Source organism: Perca fluviatilis, chromosome 20 (assembly GCF_010015445.1).
Source record: "Perca fluviatilis chromosome 20, GENO_Pfluv_1.0, whole genome shotgun sequence".
Taxonomy (NCBI): Eukaryota; Metazoa; Chordata; class Actinopteri; order Perciformes; family Percidae; genus Perca; species Perca fluviatilis.
Window position 1 is genome coordinate 14,583,963 of NC_053131.1, and position 26,013 is coordinate 14,609,975.

General features: G+C 40.1%; 2 protein-coding genes across 2 annotated transcripts; one reads left to right on the forward strand and one right to left on the reverse strand.

The window, feature by feature from the left end:
* Positions 1 to 435: 435 nt before the first annotated feature.
* On the reverse strand, positions 436 to 13,006 carry acvr1l (activin A receptor, type 1 like). Its single transcript, XM_039786269.1, has 10 exons — positions 12,848 to 13,006; positions 12,004 to 12,087; positions 10,575 to 10,835; positions 10,220 to 10,431; positions 9,550 to 9,649; positions 8,741 to 8,887; positions 7,485 to 7,760; positions 6,737 to 6,934; positions 6,409 to 6,539; positions 436 to 1,861 (listed from the first exon to the last, which is right to left on the reverse strand). The coding sequence occupies exons 2-10, from the start codon at positions 12,074 to 12,076 to the stop codon at positions 1,730 to 1,732; spliced, it is 1,530 nt and encodes a 509-aa protein (XP_039642203.1). The 5' UTR covers positions 12,077 to 12,087; positions 12,848 to 13,006; the 3' UTR covers positions 436 to 1,729.
* A 3,200-nt stretch (positions 13,007 to 16,206) lies between these two features.
* Positions 16,207 to 24,464, forward strand: LOC120548809 (otolith matrix protein). Its single transcript, XM_039785296.1, has 9 exons — positions 16,207 to 16,344; positions 16,511 to 16,647; positions 16,877 to 16,979; positions 17,266 to 17,451; positions 19,076 to 19,250; positions 20,212 to 20,279; positions 22,428 to 22,612; positions 22,943 to 23,114; positions 23,265 to 24,464. Exons 1-9 carry the CDS (start codon positions 16,254 to 16,256, stop codon positions 23,273 to 23,275), a joined length of 1,128 nt encoding a protein of 375 aa, XP_039641230.1. The 5' UTR covers positions 16,207 to 16,253; the 3' UTR covers positions 23,276 to 24,464.
* Positions 24,465 to 26,013: the final 1,549 nt, after the last annotated feature.

The following is a 26,013-nucleotide window of genomic DNA, read 5'->3' on the forward strand; positions in this document are numbered from 1 at the left end:
TATACTATGACTGGTATACTATGACTTTTTTAATCCCTTTTTCCGACATACTATACTATGACTTTTTCATAATTTTATTTGACGTGCTATACTATGACCTTTCTATGACTTTTTGCAGCATACTGTACTATGACATTTTTGACATACTATACTGACTTTTTATCACTTTTTTCGACATACTATAACTTTTTTTATCCCTTTTTTCCACATACTATAGTGACTTTTTTGACATGCTTCACTATGACTTTTGTATGACATTTTTTCCACATGCTATATCACTAATTTTTTATAAGTTTTTTCAACATGCTATACTATGACTTTTTTGACCAACTATACTATGTGTGTGTACCAAGCGAGTGGAAAAACTGAATTTCCCCAAGAGTAATTAATAAAGTATATAAATTAAAAACAGTCTGACTAATCATTAGGCAACAGTGCAGTTAATGTTTTATTACATATAAAAAAGACAAAGCAACATTTCTTTCTAAAACAAAACCAGCATTTGTGAACATTTAGGCAACATTATCTGTTTAAAATTAATCTTGAATAAAACAGTTTCCAAATGAATAAAGAGTGTTTTCTTGTTATTTAGGCAACTTGTACAGTGTGGCATGATGGAAGATGGAGTTAACGGAAGCCCACCTCGCTAAATAAAACAACTTTACCTCCAATATCTTAAAAAAAAAATGTCAGCTCGAACAAAAAAAAAAAAGGATTCCTTTATTCCTCTCTGCTTGCACAGAAGAGCCACAGCGAGTTTATGAAGTGTGCCAGGCAGAGAGGATTATATTCTTATTATAAGATACAGACTAATGCCTTTTGGCAGGTACTTACTGCATGCCTCCTTCAGGAATCACCAGGATAATTGTATATCTGTAGTATTTTATCCTGATTTATTCAATTCAACAAACAAGCTTAGCAAGAACAATTCCCTACCTTTTCCCTCTATTGCTCAACAACTATTTGCTTTCTAGCTCCATTAATGACAATATGGGGACAGAAAGTCCAGCAGAGTAAATGCCTATATATGTATACAGTCAGTTTCACGCACAATCAGTCTTACATATCCTCAGTAGTTTGGTAGCAGTGGAGACTTAATAAATATCATACTATTTTTAGTTTCAAAACAAATAGATTCTTTTGGCTCTTTTCCTTTTGTAAGTGAACATATTTGTGTTTGTCTGTAGTGTGTATCTTTGTGGGATGGTTGGCATGTTCTAATAAAGCTAAGTGAGTAAAACACTTCTGATTGTCTCTGAGCAGAATGACACAGCAACATGCCAAAAACACTGCCTGGGGATCAGAAAATGAATTGTAAGAGACACTTTGTGTGTGTGTGTGTGTGTGTGTGTGTGTCTCAGTCTTACATGGGCGTTAAAGCATTGTTATGGAGTACTACAATATGCCATCCATACATCACACTCAGTAACAGTCTACAGTTTAGGTCAGTGCGGGCACAATGGCAACTGGTTGGTGTCCTGTAACAAAGACTGGCTTATTCAGACAGGACAGGTCTGAACGTCTGTGTGGGCTTCCAGTCAGAGAGAGGGATGTCGGTGGAAGGCAACCACAGAGAAAATGACAGAGCAAGAGAAGGATGAGGCTGCATGAGACTTGAACAACTCTTTCCTCTGGTCTCTCTGTCCGTCCCCTTATCATCCTCTCGTTTCACAATCACTGGGCTCTTCTCTAAGCCGATCCCTGACATCAGGCAGTGGCCGCTGAGGCTTCACGACTCCTTGCCCTTCTCCAGAGAGCTGTGAATCTTGTCCAGGGTTTTCTTGATGCGCAGTGCTGTCAGCCTTGCAGAGGGGTTCTGGTACCAACACTCCTTCATCAGTTTCACCAGAGCAGAGAGAGTCTGAGAGAGAGAGAGAGGGGAGAAACAGAGGGTAAAGAGGATAGGGAAATAAAAGGAGAGTCCTGCAGTGATACACGCACAGTGAGAGGAAACTTTGCTATCAATGTGACTGCAAGAGCTTTTAGATGTATAAGGGCATTCTGGGAACTAGCGGGTTATGGCTATCTCACTTGCATTGGTACCAATCTCTTTTGCCTTGTTTAGCAATTTACAGTTGGGAGATCAGCACTGACATCTTGAAATTTTAGGAAACACACTAATGTGGGGATGAAATTAGTCATGTCTTTGTGTCGTCTTCGGGTCAAATTTGACCCATTTTCAAACTTTCTTTATCTGAAATATGGGTTTCTTTCAACCAAATTAACCAAAAATAGCATGGGTGGTTCCCAATTAAGTTCTTCGCAAGTAAAATTAATGATCACTGCTTTCATAGAATTTTGGGTGTTTTATTTAATTTTATTGCATTTGTGTTCTTCCCGGGTCAATTTTGACCCGGTGGTGCAATGGGGCACTTTTGCGCTCAACAGCAGATGAACACACACACGTACATGAATGCACATGCGGAGACACACAAACACCCCCACACACATGCACACACATACACCCCCCACCCCCACAAACGCACACATTCATACAAACAGCAGCTGAGAACTACCTCATGTAATTGATCACATTATTGTGCTTTCCAGCACATGGAAATGCACCCAAACACACACACACACACACACACACACATGGACAACAAACATGCACATGTACATGTGTGTGCGCGCGCATGCATTCACACACACACACACACACACACACACACACACACACACACACACTCACAAACACAACATCCTGAAATTGGGCAATGGATCATTATGATTTTCAGGAAATGAACACACACACACACACACACACACACACACACACACACACACACACACACACACACACACACAACACACACACACACATACATGCTTGCGTACACACACACACACACACACACACACACACACACACACACACACACACACACACACACACACACACACACACACACACACACACGCACATGCGTACACACACACACACACACACACACACAGAGAAACAGCTGAGACCTGCAATATATCACACTATTGAGCTGTCCTGACATAAAAATGTACACAGACACACATGCACACACAGACATGTGCGCGTATGTACACACACACACACACAAACACACACACACACACACAAACACACAAATACAAACATACAGACACAACTTCAAACTACAGTTTTGTAAACTTGTTGTTATAACACCTTTGATGTGTCTTTTCTTAAAAGGGGCCAAGTAAACTTTCCGTAAATTTTTTTTCTTCCTTTTTGGTAGCTCTCCTTTGTTTGTGAATACAATTGCATTTATTAATTTTAACCTGGGAATATAATAATTGTCACATATTAATCCAATTAATCCAAACTCAGTCTCTTAATACTTAATCTCAATATCTCAGATCTCAACTGATTTTACTCAGAAGGTAGGTATAATTTTATGTAAATGAGGTCTGTTGACCATAAATAGAACAGAATAAGTGTAAAACTAGTTGAGATGAATTGGAATGAAGTTGAATAAAAGTGGTAACACAGATTTTAGTGATTAATTATAATTGCCTATGCTTTATAAACACGCAAAGCAGATCAGGTCACTTTTTGCCCAGGAAGACACCAGGGGCCCTATCTTGCACTCAGCGCAATTGCCTTTGTACACCGACGCATGTATCAGTCCTATTTTGCACCCGACGCACAGCGGACTTTTCCCTCCACAGACGCACGTCGGTAAATTGGGGAATGTATTTGCGCTCCAGGGGGCGGTTCAGCGAAAGAGGAGGCGTGTTCCGGCGCAAACGTTACTTTGTGCTATTCTGCAGTTTCAGAAAACAATTCGGCCACTGACCAGGAAAAACCTGGTCTAAAGTCAGTGCGTAGTCTAAAGTCAGTAGCGTGTATTCAGATGCTATTTTAGGGCGTACGCTTGGCCATAATGTAGCGTGTACACAACGCGCGATACACTTCTCTCATCTACAGCAGTTCCCATTTTTGAAAACCATACATAATTACAAAGGAAAATATTACTGAAAATGCGCTTCATGCGGTTGATAGATCAGGAGGCACTTACAGTCCACAAAAAGTCGGCATTTTTTGTGGCTTGTTGTGTTTCACATTTCCATGAATCATGGATGTGTTGATGACATAAATGAGGAAATATTAGAGGACTTAAGGAGACGGATGTTGAACTATGGTGGGATTGGACACTCCGGGCGGGATCTGGTCCGGGAGTAATGCGCGCATCGCGCCTGATGGAGCGGGTGGACGGAGATGGAGTGGGGGAGGAAGGGGCACAACAGGTGCAGGTAGCGCTTTGAGGCCCACGTCCATGACTGCAGCAATCCTTCCAGACTTGAGGAGATGCCGCCCCGAGAGGCCGCAGCAACATCGCCACCCAGCCAAGACGGGCATTTATTACTTTGCGCATCTCGCATCGGGCAGCTCCCGCGTGCGCGCCAGGCAAATCCGCCGTCATAATAGCAATCCGCCATGGAACAAGCGCCCTGCTCTTAAAGGGAATGTGAGATGATGCTCTGATTGGTTTATTGCACGTTACTCCCAAACCACACCTAGCTACTTCAGACCAACCCATTTTAGATTTGCGTTGGGCGCAAGAGTCATTTATCCCGCCGGTATAATAGCAACAGCGCCCGAGATCCGCCCACAAAGCTACTTGCGTTTTGCGTTTCATACTTGCGTTTCAGATCGTTAAAATAGGGCCCCAGGTGTGATTATTGGCTGCCATTCAAAATAATTAAATGGTTTCAAAACCATATCCTGACTAATCACTACCATATACCAGTCAGTGATTATCCACAAACATAGGTTCATCTGATCTTAACTATAATGAAAATAATTCATAATTTATGCTTATTTTACCCCTAAAATTAGGTATTATTTCATGTAAATGAAGTTTATTCACCATAAATTCCAAAAATAAGTGTAAAACTAGTGGTAATGAGTTGGAATGAAGTTGCTAAGAAGGTGTAAAATAGAATTGGGTGATAATTCATACTTTATGCTTTATTAATAGCCAAAACAGACCGGGTCAATTTTGACCCGGGAGGACAACAAGTGTGATTATTGGTTGCCGTTAAAAAAATTGAAATAGTTTCAAAACAGTATTTTCACTAAACTTTGACTTATACCAGTCCGTGATAACCCATCAACATATGTTCCCATTGAGCTCAACTGTTAGTCAAAATAATTCATAATTTCAGCTTTTTTTAACTCAGAAATTAGGTATAATTTGATATAAATGTGTTTTTTTGACCATATATAAAAAACAATAAGTGTAAAATTAGTGGTAATATGTTGGAAAGAAGTTGTTAAGAAGATGTAACACAGAATTGGGTGATAATTTATACTTCATGCTTTATAAACTGGCAAAACAGACCGGGTCAATTTTGACCCGGGAGGACAACTAGTGCATGGTCGACGGGAGGAAAACACAAGGGTTAAAGCAATGGTTCCCAACTTTTTTGGCTTCTGCCAATAAAATTGCCATAAAAAGTCCTAGTATAATTAATATTATAATAATAATTAATAGTAATTATTACCATTATGTCAGAAAATGAATTATGTCATAGTAAAGTATGTCAGAAAAAAACCCCTCATAATACAGTTTGCCATAAAAATGTCAGAAAAAAACATCAATACTTTAGTAGGTCAAAGAAATGTCAGAAAAAAACATCATAGTATATCAGAAAAATGTCAGAAAGTACCAAGTATGTAAAGAAACGTCATAGTACATCAGAAAAATATAGTATATAGTATGTCAAAAAAACGTCATAGTATAGTATGTCATTAAAATGTCTTAAAAAATGTCATAGTAAAGTATATCAGAAAAAATATAGTATAGTATGCCATAAAATGTCATGAAAAACATGGTATAAAATGCCAGAAAAAATATTATAGTACATCATAAAAAATGTCATGGTACTGTATGCCTTAAAAAAAGTCATAACAAATGTCATAGTATTAGGGTTGGGTATTATTTGGATTTTGTCCGACATCGGGGACAGTCTCACAGGAAGGAATCTAATAAAGTAAACAAGGCAAGTTAGCCCTCTAAGCTAATGCGTGCAAACTAGTCCTGCATTAAAATGGTTACTATTAGTTAAGAGTTAAAGAGAGGCATTATCAGCACAATGTCCTTAAATTGACCTCATATTTGTTTAAGGTGGAGCTTTCAACTCTAATATAATGCTGGATAGTTTAATGAATAATAATGCAACATATTTTAATTGTTGTATTTTTTGAGTAAAATCTGAATCCCCAACATAACCAGTAAGTCATTAGCATACAGTTGTGTTGCTATGGGGCCTTCTGTAAATTATTCTGGGTTACAATGGTTCTGGAGAAAGCTACAAGCAGCAATACCACAGGCCAAGCATTTTTAACGGGCACTGCACTAGTTGATTTAATACAGTATAAGAAGTAAAAAAACAACAACTAATACTTACAGGATCAGAGAACCAACGATTAGGAATGAAAGGCCTCTGCTGCTCCACACACACCACCTTCCTCATGTCCTCGAAGCTGGGGTCATTCGGCACCTGATCGTAGAATGGAGGCTTGTACTCCTCAACGATACCTGGAAAGTCAAGTTGAGATGATAAAATGAGTGCAAGTAACAGGAGCAATAGGATAGGAACCAGTGGTAAATGCTCCCTCCTAACAGCAGTGCCTGAAGCCAATTTGGATTTACATTCGTACATAGGAATATTAGAAATTAGAGGCGATTGTTTATTATGTCACAGTCCTAAAAATGCACCAATGCATGCCACTCACCATTGCTGTATGTGCGTCTTGCTATCTCCCACAGCACCAACCCAAAGGCCCAGATGTCCACCCTCTTATATGCATCAAAGCAGTCCGTCTGAATGGTCTCGTCCAGTACTTCAGGTGCCATGTAACGCTTGGTGCCAACCTTCGGATTGTTTCCAACATCCAGCAGGTTGTCTGCCTGGGAGTGGGTCACAGCCAGCCCTGTAACATGCAGTTACATACAGTATTTACAGTACATTCTACAAAAAAAGATCTCAGCTGGCACGAATACCCACCAGGTAAAAGATGTACAGATATAGAGAAGAGACCAATAAAAGAAAAGAAGACTGCAACCCAATGTACACAATGATAGTTTCCAAACATTAAAGAAATAGTCAGAAAGAGATGCAGTTTGATTAACTTAATGTATTTTGATATGAATCATTAAACATAACAATAAGACACCTGAAATATACCAATTATATATATATATATATATATATATATATATATTATATATTATACCAATATACCTTTCTATGATCAAATATATCTGTGTAAAATGTATGTTACTAATGATTAGTAATGGCATAAAAAAGTAAACATATTGTCCTGTTAATGCTACTAAAACATCTTCAGTAGTAGACAGAAACAAGTAGGTTGGTTTATCTGAAGCATGAAGTGCTGGACAAGGCCCTCTAACATGAAAGAAAAAATAAAGACTAACAGATTAATAGTAGTCGAAGTAGATAAAGGTAAAATACGGACTGACCCAGGTCTGCGATGCAGCAGCGCAGCTCCTTTGTGACCAGGATGTTTTTGCTCTTCAGATCCCGGTGCGCGATGGCCGGTTTCCCCTCAGTGCCGAAGATCTCTGTGTGCAGGTGCACCAGGCCGCACGCTATCGACGCCGCCATCGCCAAGCCCTCTGACGTCTCCACAGCAACTCGTTGCAAGTAGTCATAAAGTGACCCATTCTCATGGTAATGGGTGATGAGCCACAGCTGGGTGCTGGAGTTGCGAGAAGTCATGTCTGACGCCATGAAACCTGGGAGGAGAGATGGGGGCGGCAGACAGACACGATATACAAGATTTAAAAGATCATCAAAATGTGTATTACTTTCTTATTTATGTATTTGCTATTATGCTGGATTGCATTCTATCATATTGCATGGTGTTGCATATTTGATTGTGTTCACCTCTATTTGTAACTGCTTTTAAACATAAAGGAGTTAAGACACAAGAACGTTAAAGGAAGTTGAGATTAAAAAAGAAAAGCTAAGTGGAAAACACCCCTGCCACGTGCATTCAGCTTGAAAAGAAACATTTCTTTCCAGAGATTCTGACTAAACAGGTTTTTCTACAAGGTATCGAAACTGCTAAACATAAGAAGCATTAAGTCAAGATATGTCACATCTATGTTCTTGGTAACGATGCTAAAACCATCATCTCTGACAGGATTGAATGCAGTGAAGACAACGGGCGAATTCACATCTTTTACAGTGACACAAATGTTTTTTTCTCAAATCAACCTGTTCCCTAGTCTGGCTATCACCAGACCAAGCTCAATCTTTTAAGATTGAGCTTGGTCTGGGGAGTCTGCTCTGTATTTTCTACTGCACAAGAGGTGTGATCAACAGGCATAGTTCAAATGACTCTGTACGCAATGTGATAGTCCTTCAACCAATCAGACCAACGATCCGGGTGATGTAGCAGCGACAGCGGCATCAACGAGTTGCTGCGCTTCGGTGGCCGCAATGTTGAATGTAAACAAAAAGCTGCTTGGTCGCTTCTCTATTGTCATTGTGTTAAACCCGCCAATAGCGTGCCAGGTGGATAAGCCAGTTTGTGATTGGTTCATGCAAATTTGTAAATGGAAGCAGGATAGATAAATGTACAGGTTTCCAGCCTGAGCTGCAGGGCAAAATCAAACCGCCGGCAGATCGGGCTGGGTTTACCCAGTCTACCTGTTCCCCCTTTACAATGGTCTAACAAGATCATCAACATATTTGTGTGTAATAGACTCACCCAGTATGTTTTCATGTCTTAGCAGCACAGTATTGTAGATCTCTGTCTCTCTGAACCAGGACTTCTCATCTCTCGAGGAGAAGATTTTTACAGCTACGTTCTCCCCCTGCCACTGGCCCCGCCACACCTCTCCATACCTTCCTTTGCCTGGAAAAAGGAGATGAAAAAGGAGAAATCTATTTGTCTGAAACAGATCTGATATTTCCACACTGACAGCACAAAGCCACATTTTTCCAATACCAAACTGGTACGAACAGAACTGTGTGGTACAAAACGGGATCTCAAGGCTTGTGATCTACATACTTTCATTTGAATGCTTGATAAGTTGAGAAAACTTTTCATCACCAACCTAAGCCAAGTGTTATGGTTTTAAACAAAACAACACAAACAATGAAAAGAATTACATGACATGTGACTTTGACAGTGGCTTAGCAAGTCAAAAATGATGTGATCTCATATTATTGTTGCCCTCACATCATCAGTTGGACATCGCTGTCAGATGTCTATCGCTATACGGGTTAGAATAGCTTTTACAATCATCCAAAACACTGGTATAAACTGCAAACTGAAACTGAGCAGACACAAGGATTACTGACACAAATGACAACAAATTGCTTTCTGTGCAAGTAAGCTAATCTGTACTGTAGGCTACTTGTGGATTTTTTTGTTTAGTATGTCATATTTTATATTAATATTCTGCTGGTTATGACATGAATTACATATATATACATATCAAATCAGTTTCCCAATCAAAGAGATCTGAATCCAACTTATGGGATGGCCTGTGGATAGTGGTGTGTTATACGTACCTACACACTCCATCAGGCTGATCTGTCTGGCCACAGTTCTCTGGACGAGGAAGGGAAGACCTGAACCACTGCCTGATGTACACGAGTGGTCCAACAGGTCCTACAGATGGACACGGATATCAGATTAGCTAGGATGGAAAACATTGTCTATTTTCAATAAGTTATGATTTTGAGTGTGTAGGCGTTACTCAACATCCTTTACTTGCACTACAGACATTTGGGACGTAATTAAGGCTTAGACAGCAGGAAACAATTGTGGAAATGGTTATGACCAAACCACTTTAATGTTGGGGTGAAATCAAAGTTTCACTAATTAGAAGGTTTTATACACATTGTGAATGCCAATTAAAATACAATATGACAGACTGTATTCACAGAAAATCATGTTTCTATCATATCTGAATGAATTCAACGTATCCATAGAGAACCAAACAACCTTTTCAAAAGTGAATTTGAAACAAGCAATGTTTAACTTAGCACCATTTAAGGCAATACATTTAGATCAATGATATCCTTCACCACGACTTGTAGATACCTTGAAAGTACCATACCAATACAGATGCACATACTGTTAAAGCTGTGAGTGAAAAGAACATGTGAGATGGAATCTCTGTTTACTCTGTTGCCAAACTCTTTTCATTGTTTCAACAAGAACCGCTCTTATTCTTACCGCTAAAGTGCTGTCTCCCACATTGGAGGTGATGAGGCCGTCTATGGCTCCCTGCTCAGTGTCAAATTCCTGCAGCCTCTGCAGACGGCCGTGATGAAGCCTCCTGCAGGCCAAAACTGACACTACAGACAGCAGGGCCAGAACCACCACTGGACCAAGTACAAAGAGAGCTACGGTCACCACACGATACCGAACTGGCTCACCTTCTGGAGCTGTGAGCAAGAGTAGAAAAGAAACATGTATTGAGTGGATTAGATACCAACATGTCTTTTCTTTTGTCAGATTATCTTAAAGTCACCTACAGAACATGATTAGTCTATTTTACAATTCACTTCCTTCCTAAAATTATATCAACCTGTTGGAAGCAGAGACATCAGCGAACTCCTGGTGGTGTTGCCGTTGCACATGTCCTGGGAGCAGCAGAAAATGGCATGGTGGAAGGATGGAGCCGTAGAGCAATGCAAACTGATTTTCTCCAACCCCTCCAGGCAGCCACGCTCAAATACCACACCGCTACCACCCTTGCCAACTTTGACAGAAGAGAAGCACCGGGTACCATGGCACTGGGTAGCTTGGAGGCATTTCGGGCTATCACACAGACACACCAACTGTCCATCTGTGGAAGAGATGATATGAATTCAACATAAACTCATGCTGTTTCGCAGTGCATGGAAAAACATAAACAATGTTGACTTATTTAAGGCAGCAAGCCAACAGAAAGACGTCTGTCTCACCAACTTTCTCACTCTCACCCAAACTCACAAGCTGCCCATCTGGCAAAACATAACTGTCAACTAAAAGACAGACGAGCTGCAATGGGCACTCGGTCACCAGAAGGGTGGAACAGTAATGCAATAACCTTATATTGATTTTGAAGATGCCTTTGTCCAAGGTGACATTAGGGCTGGGCGATATGGAGAAAATCAAATGTCACGATATTTTTGACCAAATACCTCAATATCGATACCGCAACATATTTTAGTGTTGATTATTGGTGCTTTCACAAAATATTTACACAATGAGATTTTTGATAAATAATCATCAGTAATGTGGCTACAATGACTAAGTGGTAAAGGCAAATAATACAACAGTCTGGTAAGTTCAGAAAATGACATCACTTTACTGTAATGCAGCCTTTAAAACTAGTAAAAGACAACACTTATGCCATATTACGATATCCAAAATCTAAGACGATATCTAGTCTCATATCACGATATCGATATAATATTGATATATTGCCCAGCTCTAGTAGTGGGTATACTGTACTGTAAATTGGCCAGAATCTGCCTTTGGGGCAAGGGGCCATATCATAGTGGGGGGTCTGGGTGTCCTCCCGCAGGAAAGTTCTGAACATCAATGACTTAATTTCCTATATTCGGATACACTTTTATGCACCAATTTACGGTGGAAATACCTTTATTTAGCCTATGTGAAGAATAAAAACACAGATGACAATTCAAAATATATAAAAAATATAATGGAAAATATGTTGTTGTGGGTATACCTGCATATCACATACACTACACCACTGGTATAACTTATGTGGTAAAAAAAAAAAAAAGTCTGAATGCACCTTAAACCTGAACTTAGCTCTGAACTCTATACATTTCAATGACAGAGACGGGTAATGGCTGCCCTTTTTATAACACTAATCACTAAAGATAAATAGCTGCCAGCCATATACATAGTTGCTCATGAGAGTTTGCGTGCACAGCAAAAAAGCAGATGAGATCACAGTCGGAAACCAGTAAAACGTAATGTGGAGAGACAATTGAGGACAATACCTGAGCCCTCGGCTGCTGTCTGTAGGGCCTGCAGCAAGAGCAGCAGAAGGATGTGGACACTGCAAGGACCCATGTTTCAGTGCACTGACAGAGGGAAGAAAGAGGATCCAGAAACAGTTTTAATGAGTACACTTGCAAAGAGGATTTTTTTCTAAAGATCCCTGCCAAGGATTCATACAGTAAGGAGGCAAGAAATTATAATGGCTGAATGCTAATAGTCCTCTGTTGGTCTTTGTCAAATCTTTATTTAAAAACAAACATGACTGATTATTGAATAAACTGCAGCCATTTTAGAACCACCTGGAATAAAATTACACTTAAGTTAAAATAATTAAATGTCTTCACCCTAACATATATATATATATATAATAGTATATTCACGTGCTTGGTTAGTTACTTGTTGGTTAACAAGCTAATTATAACTAATGGCTTTAAGGTAACATTTGCTCTACTGGAGCTGTTCCTCTGCAAGTTAACAATGAGTGTAGCATTGGCAACAACTAACGTCAGCATAATAATAATAATAATAGAAAATCTCTATCACGGTAACACCTTAAATGTCAATGTCACAGCCTCTGGTTTTGACATAAAGCATACGACCAAGCAAAGCTATCAGCAATTCCCCTTTGTAAACCTCACGGACTGTGGGCTTGGTTGTTTGCTGAAGCTAACAGGCCATTAACAAGCGGTTTTATTGGCCGTCCGCAGGCGCTTCGGAGGCGCCAGTCAGACAGACGGCTGCCCGCTGCTGCTGTTAGCCATGCAAGCTAAGCTAGCTGCAAAGCACAAGACGCAGCCGGGCGAGGACCCTGAAAACAGAGCGATAAAATACATCTACACCTACCTGGCACACACGAAATGCGGCCTCTAACTCATTCTGTGATGTTTTTGTATCCCTATAATAGGTTTAAATAATCGTATTAGCGTTATTTGCGATGCAAGAAGCAGAAAGCAGGACCACAGCCCAGCCCACCCACTGGCTGTCTTCCCTTCCAGCTACACATGACGTCATCAAAACATTATCATCGAGATGCATTGTGGGGCAGTGGAGTCCTCCAACAGGTTGTAATCATAGACTGTATATTATTAGTATTATTATTATTAGTATTATTAGTATTATTAATATTAACAGTCTATGGTTGTAATAGGGTCTATAATACATCCATCGTTGTAGGCTAAAATAACCAAAACATCAGTGATTTATTAGGCGACATATAGGAATTTTAACATTTAAACATTTAGGAACGATTTACTTTGCTTCATTGCTTATGTCTAGTTAGTTGGTACTCATCCTTGAGTTTAATTTATTTGCACAAGTTAAATATAAAACGAATTCAATGAATAGTAAGATAATTAATGTGCAGGGAGAGTAAAAAAATGCAGCAAAGTGCAGATTCATCACTCGTACCTAAATAATGCACCTCTCCTTTGACCTGTCTGTCTCTCTTAGTTACACTGTTATAGTTCTAGACTGCCGGGGGAATTCCTTCCTTTGACACACTGAGCTGCTCTCTCCTCTCCCTTTCTATTACCATTTGTGTGCATCCTGTCCCAGTGCTTGTTACTAATCCTAGCTTCTGGGGAGTTTACTCCCCGGAGTCCTTATTTTTTTTCACCCAGCGTATTTCCTTGGAGAACGTTGGCACAGAGATCTTGGTTGCAGCTGTCGTCGTGGTCCTGCTGCACTCCCTGCTAAGCTCTGCGGTGCTCTGCAATGTCATGCTGCGTCCTGCTGAACCCTGCTGCTTCCTGCTACGTCCATCCATGCTCTGCTGGGCCACGCTACATCCTGTAACGCCCTGCAGCGCACTGATATGACATGAACTACTACGACTACCATTTGAAGTCACTGTTCCATTATTAATGTGACTATTATTGCCACTGTTCATCACATCCCCAACCGGCACCGTCAGACACCGCCTACCAAAAGCTTGGGTCTGTCCGAGGTTTCTTCCCAAGAGGGAGTTTTTCCTCGCCACTGTCGCACTGCTTGCTCTTGAGGGAATTACTGTAATTGTTGGGGATTTGTAAATTATAGAGTGTGGTCTAGACCTACTCTATCTGTAAAGTGTCTCGAGATAACTCGTGTTATGATTTGATACTATAAATAAAATTGAATTGAATTGAATAATGTAAAACAATGTTCACACTGTCAATGACATATATGACTTGGCCTACAACATTTAAATACTTTTAGATACATTGTTGTATGACTAGGATTTCAATACCACTATCAGACATATCAGACTATCAAACTTTGACTCAGACAGCCATATCAGCTTCAGGGAATATTAGGAGAAGCCATGGAGTATATTGTAATTTTAACTCTGAAACAAATCTTACAGTCCAGTCTGTGTGGGTGAGCATTCACTTGTACAGTAGGCTACAGCTCCACAAGGATTTGGAAACAAGACAGTGATTATAGGATCCAGGAACAATTCCTGGTATGTCAATAAATATTTAGTCTCCCCATACAATACATGAGTTTAATAACTACAATGAATACCGATAGTGTTAAAACGTATATCATTGGTCAGTTTCTCAACATGATGGGCTTGTTGATCATTTTAATTAGTGTACTAACTTCCACTAATGAACTACACTCTTGTTTTTTGTCCGTATGTGGAATCTAGGCCTACATGAATTTCTGTTTGGTTATATTTATTTGACAACATCCATGTCTAACATCACAGTCACTGTCATTCATTGAGACATCTACACAGAAAGTTGGAAGTTTTAGCTAAATTTAGATCAATGCTTTATTCTCTATGAATCATCAATCAGCGTGTTTTGTCATATGAGCCACTGCCTGTTTATTGTGAGTGACAGACCACATGAGGTCAAGGATCACTATTTGCATGACAGATAAAGGCTTCGCCTCCTTTTAAGAATATATCATATGATATGTATGACACTTTTTTGATTAGATACCAATATGCAGTGAATAAGTGTAAAATATGTGAAATTATTATGTGCCATGTTTCCACTGCCAAGATACATGATTTACATGAGAAGAAACACAGAAAGAAAAAATACATATCAGGATTTCCTGCAGTGTTTAATAGTGGAGGCAGGCCACCATATCTGGAACAAACACTAATATCATAAGAAATGAATGCACTTTTGTGAAATTAAACATTTACTTTTAGGGAAAAAGAGCGGTGGTGCTGCTTCACACAGCAAATGCCATATATTTATGGAGTGAGGCTGGTTTTCAGATCCTCATCTACTAAACAAAATTGATTGTGAGACAAGAAGTGTTGTTTGGGTGGTTAACCACCCCTGTTTGCTCCCACTGTATTTCATTACGTATACTATTTGACTGCTTGATTAAAAAAAAAAAAAACAGTGTGTCCCCTTGTCCCTTCACCCATGCATGCTGAGGATCAGATACCACCACCCCCCCCCCCCAAAAAAGAGCTCTGCTTCTCTAAAAAACTCCATGAAAACTAAGATGACCCTTTATCTCCCAAGCAATCATGCAGATCTGTCATTGCATAACACTGCAACTAAAAGAAGGTCCAGAAGATATCAGAGAAGAAGTTAATTTTGTTCAACAAACTTTACCTGTGTGTGTGTGTGTGTGTGTGTGTGTGTGTGTGTGTGTGTGTGTGTGTGTGTGTGTGTGTGTGTGTGTGTCTAAAGAGAGAAAAAGGAGAAATATATCAAGTAGCAGATATGTATTCCCTCCACTGGGTCCTGTGGCTGCGAACAATAGCCATTGCTGTTTGTTCTTGCTTACCTGGGGCTTTAGTCTCCAGTGAGTTGGAGCAAGACCCAGCCAGTATCTATTCTCCATGAGCACGACTCCAGCACAGAGACACATTGTCCGAAGCTTTTTTAATCAAAGACCCTGGGTCAACACTCTGTGCCAGGTGACCTGAACTGCTTGGAGTCTACGTGTGTCTAACACTATCCTCTCCACATGAGTCTCAGTGGATAATTGGAGGAGGAAACGCTATACTGCTATCATGAGATGGAGGAAGGATTATACACTGAGGACTTTGACTTTTAAGAGGAGGGGATAGAGGAATAATGTAATGTTTTCTTCTTTCTACATCCAGCCTACCTGCCTTATTCTCCCACCTTTTACCCTCTCACCCCCTGTTTCTCTCTTTCTGTCTCAGGACCAGGTTACAAGAGAGGGAGGGTGTAGCTGAGTGATTTTTTTGCCCCAATGAAATCCACCTGCTCCTCATCTCTGTTGTATTAGAGAGATTGTCCCGAGCACATTGCCTACCAGAGCCGACATGGAGCGTCTAGAGAGAAGACTGCCTGTAGCTTTCCTCCTCCTTCTGCCTCTTCTGTATGTCAGCTGTGTCTCCAATAAAAAAACTACAGGTACAAAAGAATGTCAATTTAAGACTATTTGTAGATACAAAAAATTTTGAATAGACTTGTCATTAACTTGGGGTGTCGTTATGAAACATTTGCAGGTGCACTATATATTATCTTGTAGCATTTCATTTTTACTTAATTTGCAACTCTTTCCCATTGTTTTGTTCAGTATCCTGGTGTGTATTGTCGGACGCTGAAGAGCAGAAGTGTCTGGATTTGGCCGGGAACGCCACAGCTCAGAATATAAGAGGAACTTTGCAATGTGTCCGTGGCCTGAACACCAGAGACTGTATAAACAAAATCAAGGTATCTGAAGAAAAAGGGGTGGGAAAGTGGATTGACCAGTTTGCAGTATATTAACTATGACTATTTTCACCTTCATTCATTTCTCAAATTCAAATACATGTCATGTGAAATGTTTCAGCTGCATGGAACACACAAAACAAGCAGCTTCTGTATTTGTTGTCAGACAATTTGGAATAACCGAGCATCCTTTTGTCATTTGACATTAACAAAATAAATGTGTTTTTGTCAGAATGGGACAGCAGATGCTGCCTCCATGTTTGCAGATGACATCTATGCTGCTGGCTTCTGCCACGGCCTCGAGCTGGCTGCAGGAGAGTCCCACAACGGAGTAGGTAAGTCACAGGTTTGACCTTTACAGCAGATAATAAAGGAAAGCACTGAAGCGTCAGCAGATTAACTAATGTAAGTCACTGAAGATAAAATCATGGTTATACCCAAATAAGTATTTTCAGCTTGCTAGAGCCACATATACAGTGTGTGGACACAATATTATTATTTGTGTCTTGTACCTTTATTAAACATGTTCTTACTTTCCCCCCCATGTTCCCCTGATCTGACAAATTATTCCCACTTGCTTGCCCCCCCCTGCTGTTTTATTCTCCCAAACCCTCCCTCCAGATGGTTTGAGCTACTACGTGGTGGCGATGGCACGTCGCTCCTCCTCAGACCTTTCCCTGCTGGAGATGCACGAGCGCAGCTCCTGTCACCCCGGAATACGCACCACGGTGGGGTGGACTGTTCCTATTGGCTACCTGGTCAACACTTCCCAGATCAGCATAGGGGAGCAGTGCAACTTCCCCAAAGGTGAGACAGAGCGGCACAGGAATAGGGGCAGATTGAGGCAGGAAAGGTGAGGGGATGTATAAGTGTGTGTGTGTGTGTATATGTGTGTGTGTGTGTGTGTGTGTGTGTGTGTGTGTGTGTGTGTGTGTGTGTGTGTGTGTGTTTTGTGTGTGTGTGTGTGTGTGTGTGTGTGTGTGTGTGTGTGTGTGTGTGTGTGTGTGTGTGTGTGTGTGTGTGTGTGTGTGCAGGGATGAAGGAGACTGGAGGTAAGAGGAGAAGAGTCAGTTAGAGAACAGTACATCTGTCTCTGTAAAAAAAGGTGTGTGTGTGTGTGTGTGTGTGTGTGTGTGTATGTGTGTGTGTGTGTGTGTGTGTGTGTCTGTGTGTGTCTGTGTGTCTCTGTCTGTGTGTGTTGATGTGTGGAAGCTATATGAGAGGTTCAGAGGGAGGAAGGACGAAGTAGTGATGTGGAACGAAGAGTGCAGGGATGAAGGAGACTGGAGGTAAGAGGAGAAGAGTCAGTTAGAGAACAGTGCATCTGTCTCTGTAAATGTGAGTGTGTGTGTGTGTGTGTGTGTGTGTGTGTGTGTGTGTGTGTGTGTGTGTGTGTGTGTGTGTGTGTGTGTGTGTGTGTGTGTGTGTGTGTGTGTGTAGTTTCCTCAAAAGGGGGAAAAGGAAGCAAGATAGGGAAGCTGAATATCTTGGAAGCATAAGCCTGGCGATATGTATCCTAGTTTTCTTATTGTCAACAAACCCCATGAAACCAACAATGAATTGATCCCACTCAACAAATACTGTCTTTGTATTTAAAAAAATGGTCAGCTGAATGTTACAATAATACAGCAACATTACTCAAGTTTTATTAGTGTTTTCAACCCATTTTTAAAGTTTTACATCCTCAGTAGAAACAAATGTGTTTGGGGCTGAGAGCTGCAGGGTAGCAGTATTAGAAAGTTTTGAGAAATGGACCGTTATTCATTGACAAAAAGAAAAAGAAAATATATACAGAAAAATGTCAAATTGCTTTTAAAAATGTGCAGCTACCTTACAGTGTTATTTCCAGTCTGGTTCTTATGTTCTTTATATGGCAGCATGCAGGAACAAAACAAGCATTATTGATGTGTCAGTTAACACTATACAACACTACAAAATAAGACAATAAAAACACCTTATAAAACAATTACCAATTACATTAATTCTTAAAAAATATCCAACAGATTATTCCAAATTGAAATTTGAATACCCAAACTAATGTAACTAAGGAGTATTTTCATTATCAATAAAGTTGCCAATTTTATTTTCAAAATAAAATTTGGTATATAAAATGTGTAAACCCCAAATATATTCAGTATACTATCACACAAACATAACAAAGCGGCACATCTGCACAAGTTAGAAGCTGAAACTTAAAAAAATGTTTGTCATTTTTAATCAATTATCAAAATTGTTCCAAAAATAATTATGTATATATTGATTAATCACTTCAACGTTTTTCGGCTCGAAAGGGTTAACTATAGTTTAACCCTTCTTTTTGAGAGTACACTTGTAGTGGCTAATGGGAGGAATGGCTTTTTAATTCAAATGAATTATCCTACTTTAACCTTTCTTATACTTCTTCTAACTAATTATTTGTCTTTTTCACCAGCCATCGGCAACTTCTTCGGTTATAGCTGTGTGCCGGGTGTCAAGGACGCCCAGCACGACCCGAGAGGCATCAACCCCAAGAACCTGTGCGAGGCCTGTATAGGAGACGACAACGACAGACACATCTGTGCCAACAACCACAGAGAGAGGCACTACGGAGAGGCAGGGGCGCTGAGGTACAACACTGACACTAATAACATGGGAAATAATATGCTAATGGCACCCAGAGGTGAAGTAGTTGTTACAACTTCTGCCTCTGTGTACCCTACTTTATATCTAGTACAGCCTGCTGTCTCCATTAAGGCAACATAGTATTTAAAGCGGCCTGTTTTCAATCAATCAAGCTTTATTTATAGAGCACTTTAAAATAAACAGTTGACCAAAGTGCTGTTCAGAAGAATAAATAAATGGCATAAAATACAAACCTCACACAGGCATAAAATACAAATTAAGAGACATAAAACATGAGAAAACAGCTGTCATAGGCCAAGGAGAAGAGGTGGGTTTATAAGGAGGGATTTAAAAACAGCCAGTGAAGAGGCCTGCCTAATGGGCAGAGGCAAATCGTTCCACAGTTTAGGAGCTGCCACAGCAAAGGCACGGTCCCCTTTGAGCTTACGCTTTGTTTTAGGTACACTCAGGAGCAGTTGATCTGTTTAGTTGCTGAGCTAATCAGTTCTGGGGGGAAATAAAGCTAATATAGTGATGCTAGTAATAACACATTGATGAATGAGTAATGACCTGAGTGAGCGTTTTAGTTAGAAGACTAATGTACATAAAATTCGTTAAAACAGACTGCAAACAGAACTAATGTGAGTTTCACTCAATGCCTGCATGTGAAAATGATGTGATTCACATATATATTACTGTGTCTTACAGTGCGGTTTTGCTCAGTAAAACGGCCTTTGGCGTAGTAGTTAAGTGTGTTTGAGATGAGAATAAAAAGGGCTACAAGGGCTGTTAATAAATCTTGAGGTGTAACAATTAGGCGGCAGAGGGAATTTATTCACGGTCTCCAGGGTCATGCTGTTACAAAAACATATTCCTAAGTGTGCTGATTTCCACTTTATTCATCTATTTATAGATTAAACGTGTCTGATCATTTGATTATTTGTTTGTTTTATGTTTTTCTTTCAGGTGTGTGGCGGAGAACCTCGGGGATGTGGCCTTTGTCAAACACACAACAATCTTTGAAAATTCTGACGGTGAGTGTTAATGTGTATTTTAGAGACTACGCCTCTGGTTATATAATGATATAATTTTAAAATTTAAATGATTCATGATGAGGTTATTTGGGGCCAGCAGAGAGAGAGAGAGAGAGAGAGAGAGAGAGAGAGAGTGCTAGTCTGTGTCAAGACACAGGATGTCAGCGTTTCACAATTTTCTTTTACATTGTGTGAAATTCAGAATACAACGAATAGATTGCACAGTTTATATGGTACATGATATGTGTTTGTCAGACAGAGATAGACAAACAGAGATAGATAACAGTGAAATAAAAGAGAACATAAGTGAGAAACAGATATCAATACAGACAGTGGTTCAAACATTTTGTCCAGCTAGAAAATGCCCTAATTCTTTGTTTGCTGCATCTGCTCCTCCGCTTTGGGCAACATCCAAAATTAATGGTGATCATTATCACAGTCACGCTGCACAGACTCTGCTGGTAGAAGAAGCAGTTTAACGCTGGCTCCACAAACACTGTAAAATGAGCTGTTTAACGAAGCATGCTTTCTCATATGGTTCAGAAATGTCCCGAGTCAGACCAATTAACGGAGGACAAGAAAACACAGGAGGTTTGTGCTGTTGTCTAGAAAGGGAGAAAGTAGCTTCAAGGTGGTCTATATTTTGCCTTTATTTGTATGGCTAAATGGGGTTTTTGTGTGCTTTTTAAATTCTTAGCTGGCCAACCAAATGTCTCAAAATATTCAAAATATAAAGTCAACATTCTCATCACAGGCAGATTTAATAAGCTGTACTGTAGCTAGCTAGTGTCATTTGTTAGTGCTAATTTGTATGCAAAAACATCCCCGGCTAAGTAAAATAGTTTAAGTAAGATAAGAAGATTACGAACATACTGTGTAATCCATTCCTTAAACTTTTTTTCTTGTTTTTGGGGATTTGGAGAATCCTAAGAATAACACCACCCTCCAAACTCTTGATATACACAAAATAGTTCTTAATAAAGTCCCATGCACAGTGGTTGGGGGTGTGGACAAATTCAAAGCTTGATAGGCCTGCCAATGTCGGGGGACGGGGTTTATAGCTGGTGGTCAATTGAGCAATGGTGCACTTTATTAGTTATGAATTCAAATTTTCATTTTTAGGTAGAATATTGTTTTGTTTCTCCTTTTAGTCTAGGTCCTGGGTAAGATATGTATGTGCTTCATTTAGTGGAGAATATCTCAACTGGTATAGACTAATATGAGCCCATTGAACAATGTGGGATGTGTGTCAAAATCTCTACCCGGGACGAAAGTCCTGAAAATGACCACAACAGGTGACACTATTATCACATTACAGGTGAATGGGACTTTTTTTCCCCTTTATAGATATCTTCATACATTTCTACAAGTTTAATCTTCATATTTAGAGAAATACTTTTTGTATTACACTTTGTCTTAAAAATAAAATAAAATATGCAAATTAGGCAATATCTCATTAAATATGCGTACATATAAACTCTTGAAGCTACAGAATTTCTGAGGTCATGCCAATGTTTACAATGACCATGTAGTGTAAGTGTAAGAATTCTGTTTTGATATTTTTAATTGTGTTTCTGTAGATGTTCAGTGTGGATGGTGTGTGTGTGTGTGTGTGTGTGTGTGGGGGGGTGGGGTGGGGGGGGGGGTGCTGTATACAATTGTATACAAACAAGGGACTTTTTTAAAAGAAAGAAAACAAGCATTTGATTAATATACAGACATTTTATATCCAACCTTGCTATTATCATTGGAACGTTAACTTAAAGTGAAAATCTGTAGCTTCAGGGATATATATGTATGCATATTTAATGAGATATTGCCTCATTTAAATATTTTATTTTATTTTTTAGACAAAGTGTAATACAAAGGTATTTCTCTTAATATGAAGATTAATCTGGTAGAAATGTATGAGGATATCTATAAAGTCACTTGTAGTGTGATAATAGTGTCACATTTTCAGGACTTTCGTCCCGGGTAGAGATTTTGGCACACATCCCACGTTGTTCAATGGGGTCATATTAGTCTATACCAGTTGAGATATTCTCCGCTTAATGAAGTGCATACAAATCTTACCCAGGATCTCTACTATTTGAAAAATGACTGGACTTGAAATAAAATCTGACACACCTTCTCTCCTCTGCTGTTTAGGTAAGAACCAGGAGTCCTGGGCCCTGGATCTGGAGCTGGAGGACCTAAAGCTGCTGTGCCCAGATGGAACCGAGGCGGGTCTGGATGAGTTTGACCGATGCCACCTGGCAGCTGTCCCCACTAACGCTGTGGTGGTGCGCATGGAGGACAAGTGTCGCGTCTGGAAGTACCTGGAACGTTTACAGGTGGGTGCGGACAGAAATTGCATCAGCTGTATGTGAGTGTGTGTGTGTGTTATTCTCCAGACATATGTGTTTATTTCTGTGTCATATCTCTGTGGTGTCTGGTTTATGTATCAGCACATCTCAGAGTGCAGGTATCTGCTAAACTGTCATCCTTCTTCCTTCCTGAGTGTGTGTGGGAGAGGCCAGGATGACTGATACGTCCTATTCTGATCCCCTGGCTAAACGCTCACACAAACCAAAAAAAACACATACACATGTACACAGGGCACGGCGACGCACGTCCATGCCCTTATGCATTAAGTCCTGTCACGTACCTTCTCTCTCCTGCAGAATGCATTTGGCAACGCCACGGAGGGCTTCCGTCTGTTCAGCTCAGCAGGCTACGGCGAATCCGATCTGCTCTTCAATGATGCCACCCACCACTTGCAGAGGGTTCTGGGTAGCTACACCTCTTGGCTGGGCCCTACTTACTCCACCATGCTGCGAGCCTTCGAGTGTGAGGGTAAGAGAGGTGGCATCTTTTTGCTTATGTGTAAAAGTGTGTTTATGTGGATTTGCTGATGAAGCGAATGGCTGGAGGAGTGTGTTTTCCTTTGTGTTTGTCTGTGTATCCACTGCAGCTGTTCTCATTATTGCGCTTTCCCTCCAACAGGCTTCTGCTGATGGAGCAGGAGGAAGACATCCACCGCGTCAACTTCCACCCCCCACCTCTGTCTCCGTCCTCCCTTTCTGCCTCTCCTTGCTGCCATCTGTGTCCCTCTGCCACTCCATCTTGCCATCTCTCATTTTCTATGCTTTGCTTCTTGTGTTTTCTCCCTGAATTTCCCCACCCATTCTCTATATCATTATGACCCCCCCCCCCTCCTCCTCCAACCTAGTGCTTCACTTGCAGGTTAAAAGAGTTGTAGTTCTTATGCTATTGACAGATGGTGTCTCTTTTTTTTTTTAAGAGGGGTTTGATAAAGATTTTTAGTGCAAATACCCCATAACCATACAACATCTCCGCCAATATTGATTTATACATACAAAAACTGTCCTGTTAAATGTATGTTTGTCAAGAAATTGTGTCCTTCTTGTTGCATTGGCCTAAGTGTCGGTATCACCCATACACCCCCCACAGGGTCTGTCTCTGGCACTGAACAACTGGGTGCTATTAACTTTGAGCTTAGAGGTCTCAGTTACTGTATGTGTGTGTGTGTGAGAGTATAGACTTTTTTCCCACAGCCATTATTGCCCTAATTGGCAGTCTGGCATATCATACTGTTTGTGTGTAAGTGAGAAAAAGTGTGTGTCTGTAAGTTTATGTGCCTATGTGTTAGTGTGCTGATAGGATTGCTGCTTTCCCATGGCTTGTATAGCTTAGGACTTAGGATCACTGCTTTCTCACGTCTGGTATGGTGGACCAGACTATGCCAGCTCACAGTGTATTGTTACACTATACAGTTAGGAGAAACTGGATTAGGGCTTGGGCTGCCACCAGTGACCCCTGAGTGAGCCTTTTTTCTTTTAAGCTTTGATAATTTTCTCATCTGTTAAAACATTTGCATCAACCAAAACTCCCAAAATGTGCTCTCCAATACCTACTTTGTCTGTCCTGCTTCAACACGTAAAGGAATACAGTATGTGGAATAAGTTTTTCTCCAATTTATCATTCACACTTTAAGATTCCAGTGGCGAGACGTTGATAATGACAGAAGTTACTAACAGGAAGATGTCCTAGACATGATGTTACAAGCAGAAATGAGTCAGTGCAGTGTGTAATATTATCAAAGAATTGTCACAAAGAAGAATATTACTGAATACGACGCTATGAAGAAATGGTGATTGTGAGCTATTCAAGGAAGGGTAATTACAGAATCACGGTTAGAGCATCAGCATGTTTCAAGCCTCACTTGATCTACAGAATTGTGTACTGTAAAATGTACGGACTGTTCTGGGCTTAAGTTGAGTTTATATCTTTATTATTTTCACGTTCTGCACCACAGAGCTTGGCAATAAACTGATAAACCGGATGAAGTTCTCCTCACCAAATTGTGGTGTTTGGCCTCATTGTACTTAAAGACATCCAACGAGTTAGAACTAATACAACAGATACAAATACAGGATATTTACAATCTTGCTGAGGCTATGGCATGCTTTTGCAGGACTCGGTTTTGAAAAAGAAACCCAACATCTTCTTTTTAAAATAAAATCCTGTCATATTTCATCACCATTACATTACATTACGTTACATTTTGGCTCCTGATGGCAAAAAACTCAAAACAAAATAAAAGACGCCACGTTTAATGAGAGAAGCAATATTTTTCACCTCATTTGTGAAGGGTGAAAGGCATATCTGTTGTACTAATTCAACTTTGGTTTGTACCATTGGTGTTGTTTCTGCTGTTGTCTGACATGCTTCAAATTATGTAAATACTCCTTATAGCTTGAGTGTGTAGTGTTGCAAACCTTCTCTTTTTTTCAACCAATTAAATGAATGATGATAAAGAAATAATCCTCTCTCGTCCTTTCGAGCTGACTTCTAATTATCCTGAAACAGCTACATGATATCTGTGTGGAAATGAATTATGCTTGATATCATCTCTCTCGGTCCATCTCACACTCCCTTTTCTCGCTCTGTCTTTCTGCCTCTCACACACACATTCACTCAGAAATAGGCTGTATGCTGGAAGGAGAGAACGAGGGGAGGAATTAGGACATAGAGAAGTAGAAAAAATGGAAGGTCACACACACACAAAGACCTGCATACAGAGACTCAGGTGCTCACTCAGGTGGAGAGAGGCACCTCCCAGGTAGACAGGTGAATCAGGGACACCAAATCATCATAGGTGGTCCCCACGAAGAGACAGACCTCTACTGAGCATGCACCAAATGGCCCTGCTGGCACTGCTTCACCTCATTTACAACATTAATCCTTTAGAGGAAGTCTGTGGCTGTGACGGAGGAGTACCATTTAGCAGCGAGCAGATACTGTAGATTAAACTGCATTGCAGCAGAGTGCTGCAATCACTCCCAATCCTCAGCTCTCTTGCTGGCCATTTTGCTGTAATGCCCAAATAAAAACAACAAATGTGGCCTCAGTACAGCCCTCTCAACCATGAGTGGTTTGTAAGAGAGGAAAGTGTGCCGATATGCCACTGGTGGAAATTAAGTAGTAATTGAAAACATTTGCACTTATATAAACAGCAAAAAACAGATCACAGAAGTGAAATAAGATAAAGTCTGAGAGATCAAAAAACCATAGACCACCAAATTGATAGTACTGTAATAACCTAATCTAGTCTAAACTTAATCTAAATGAACTGGCAAAATAATACATAAAATAAACATATATTTATAGTACTTTGATGTATTTTCATTTTATGCCCCATCTACACTTCTACTGCACTGCAATTCAAACA

Bases quoted from the DNA above. Each gene is read 5' to 3' on its own strand.
- acvr1l (XM_039786269.1), bottom strand. From the start codon at position 12,076: ATGGGTCCTTGCAGTGTCCACATCCTTCTGCTGCTCTTGCTGCAGGCC. The intron at 7,761-8,740 runs GTGAGTCTATTA...CTCTCCTCCCAG, and splicing joins AAGACATGAAAACATACTGG to GTTTCATGGCGTCAGACATG. The intron at 1,862-6,408 runs GTAAGTATTAGT...TCTCTCTCTCAG, and splicing joins ATCGTTGGTTCTCTGATCCT to ACTCTCTCTGCTCTGGTGAA.
- LOC120548809 (XM_039785296.1), top strand. From the start codon at position 16,254: ATGGAGCGTCTAGAGAGAAGACTGCCTGTAGCTTTCCTCCTCCTTCTG. The intron at 16,648-16,876 runs GTATCTGAAGAA...TGTTTTTGTCAG, and splicing joins ACTGTATAAACAAAATCAAG to AATGGGACAGCAGATGCTGC. The intron at 16,980-17,265 runs GTAAGTCACAGG...CCCTCCCTCCAG, and splicing joins AGAGTCCCACAACGGAGTAG to ATGGTTTGAGCTACTACGTG.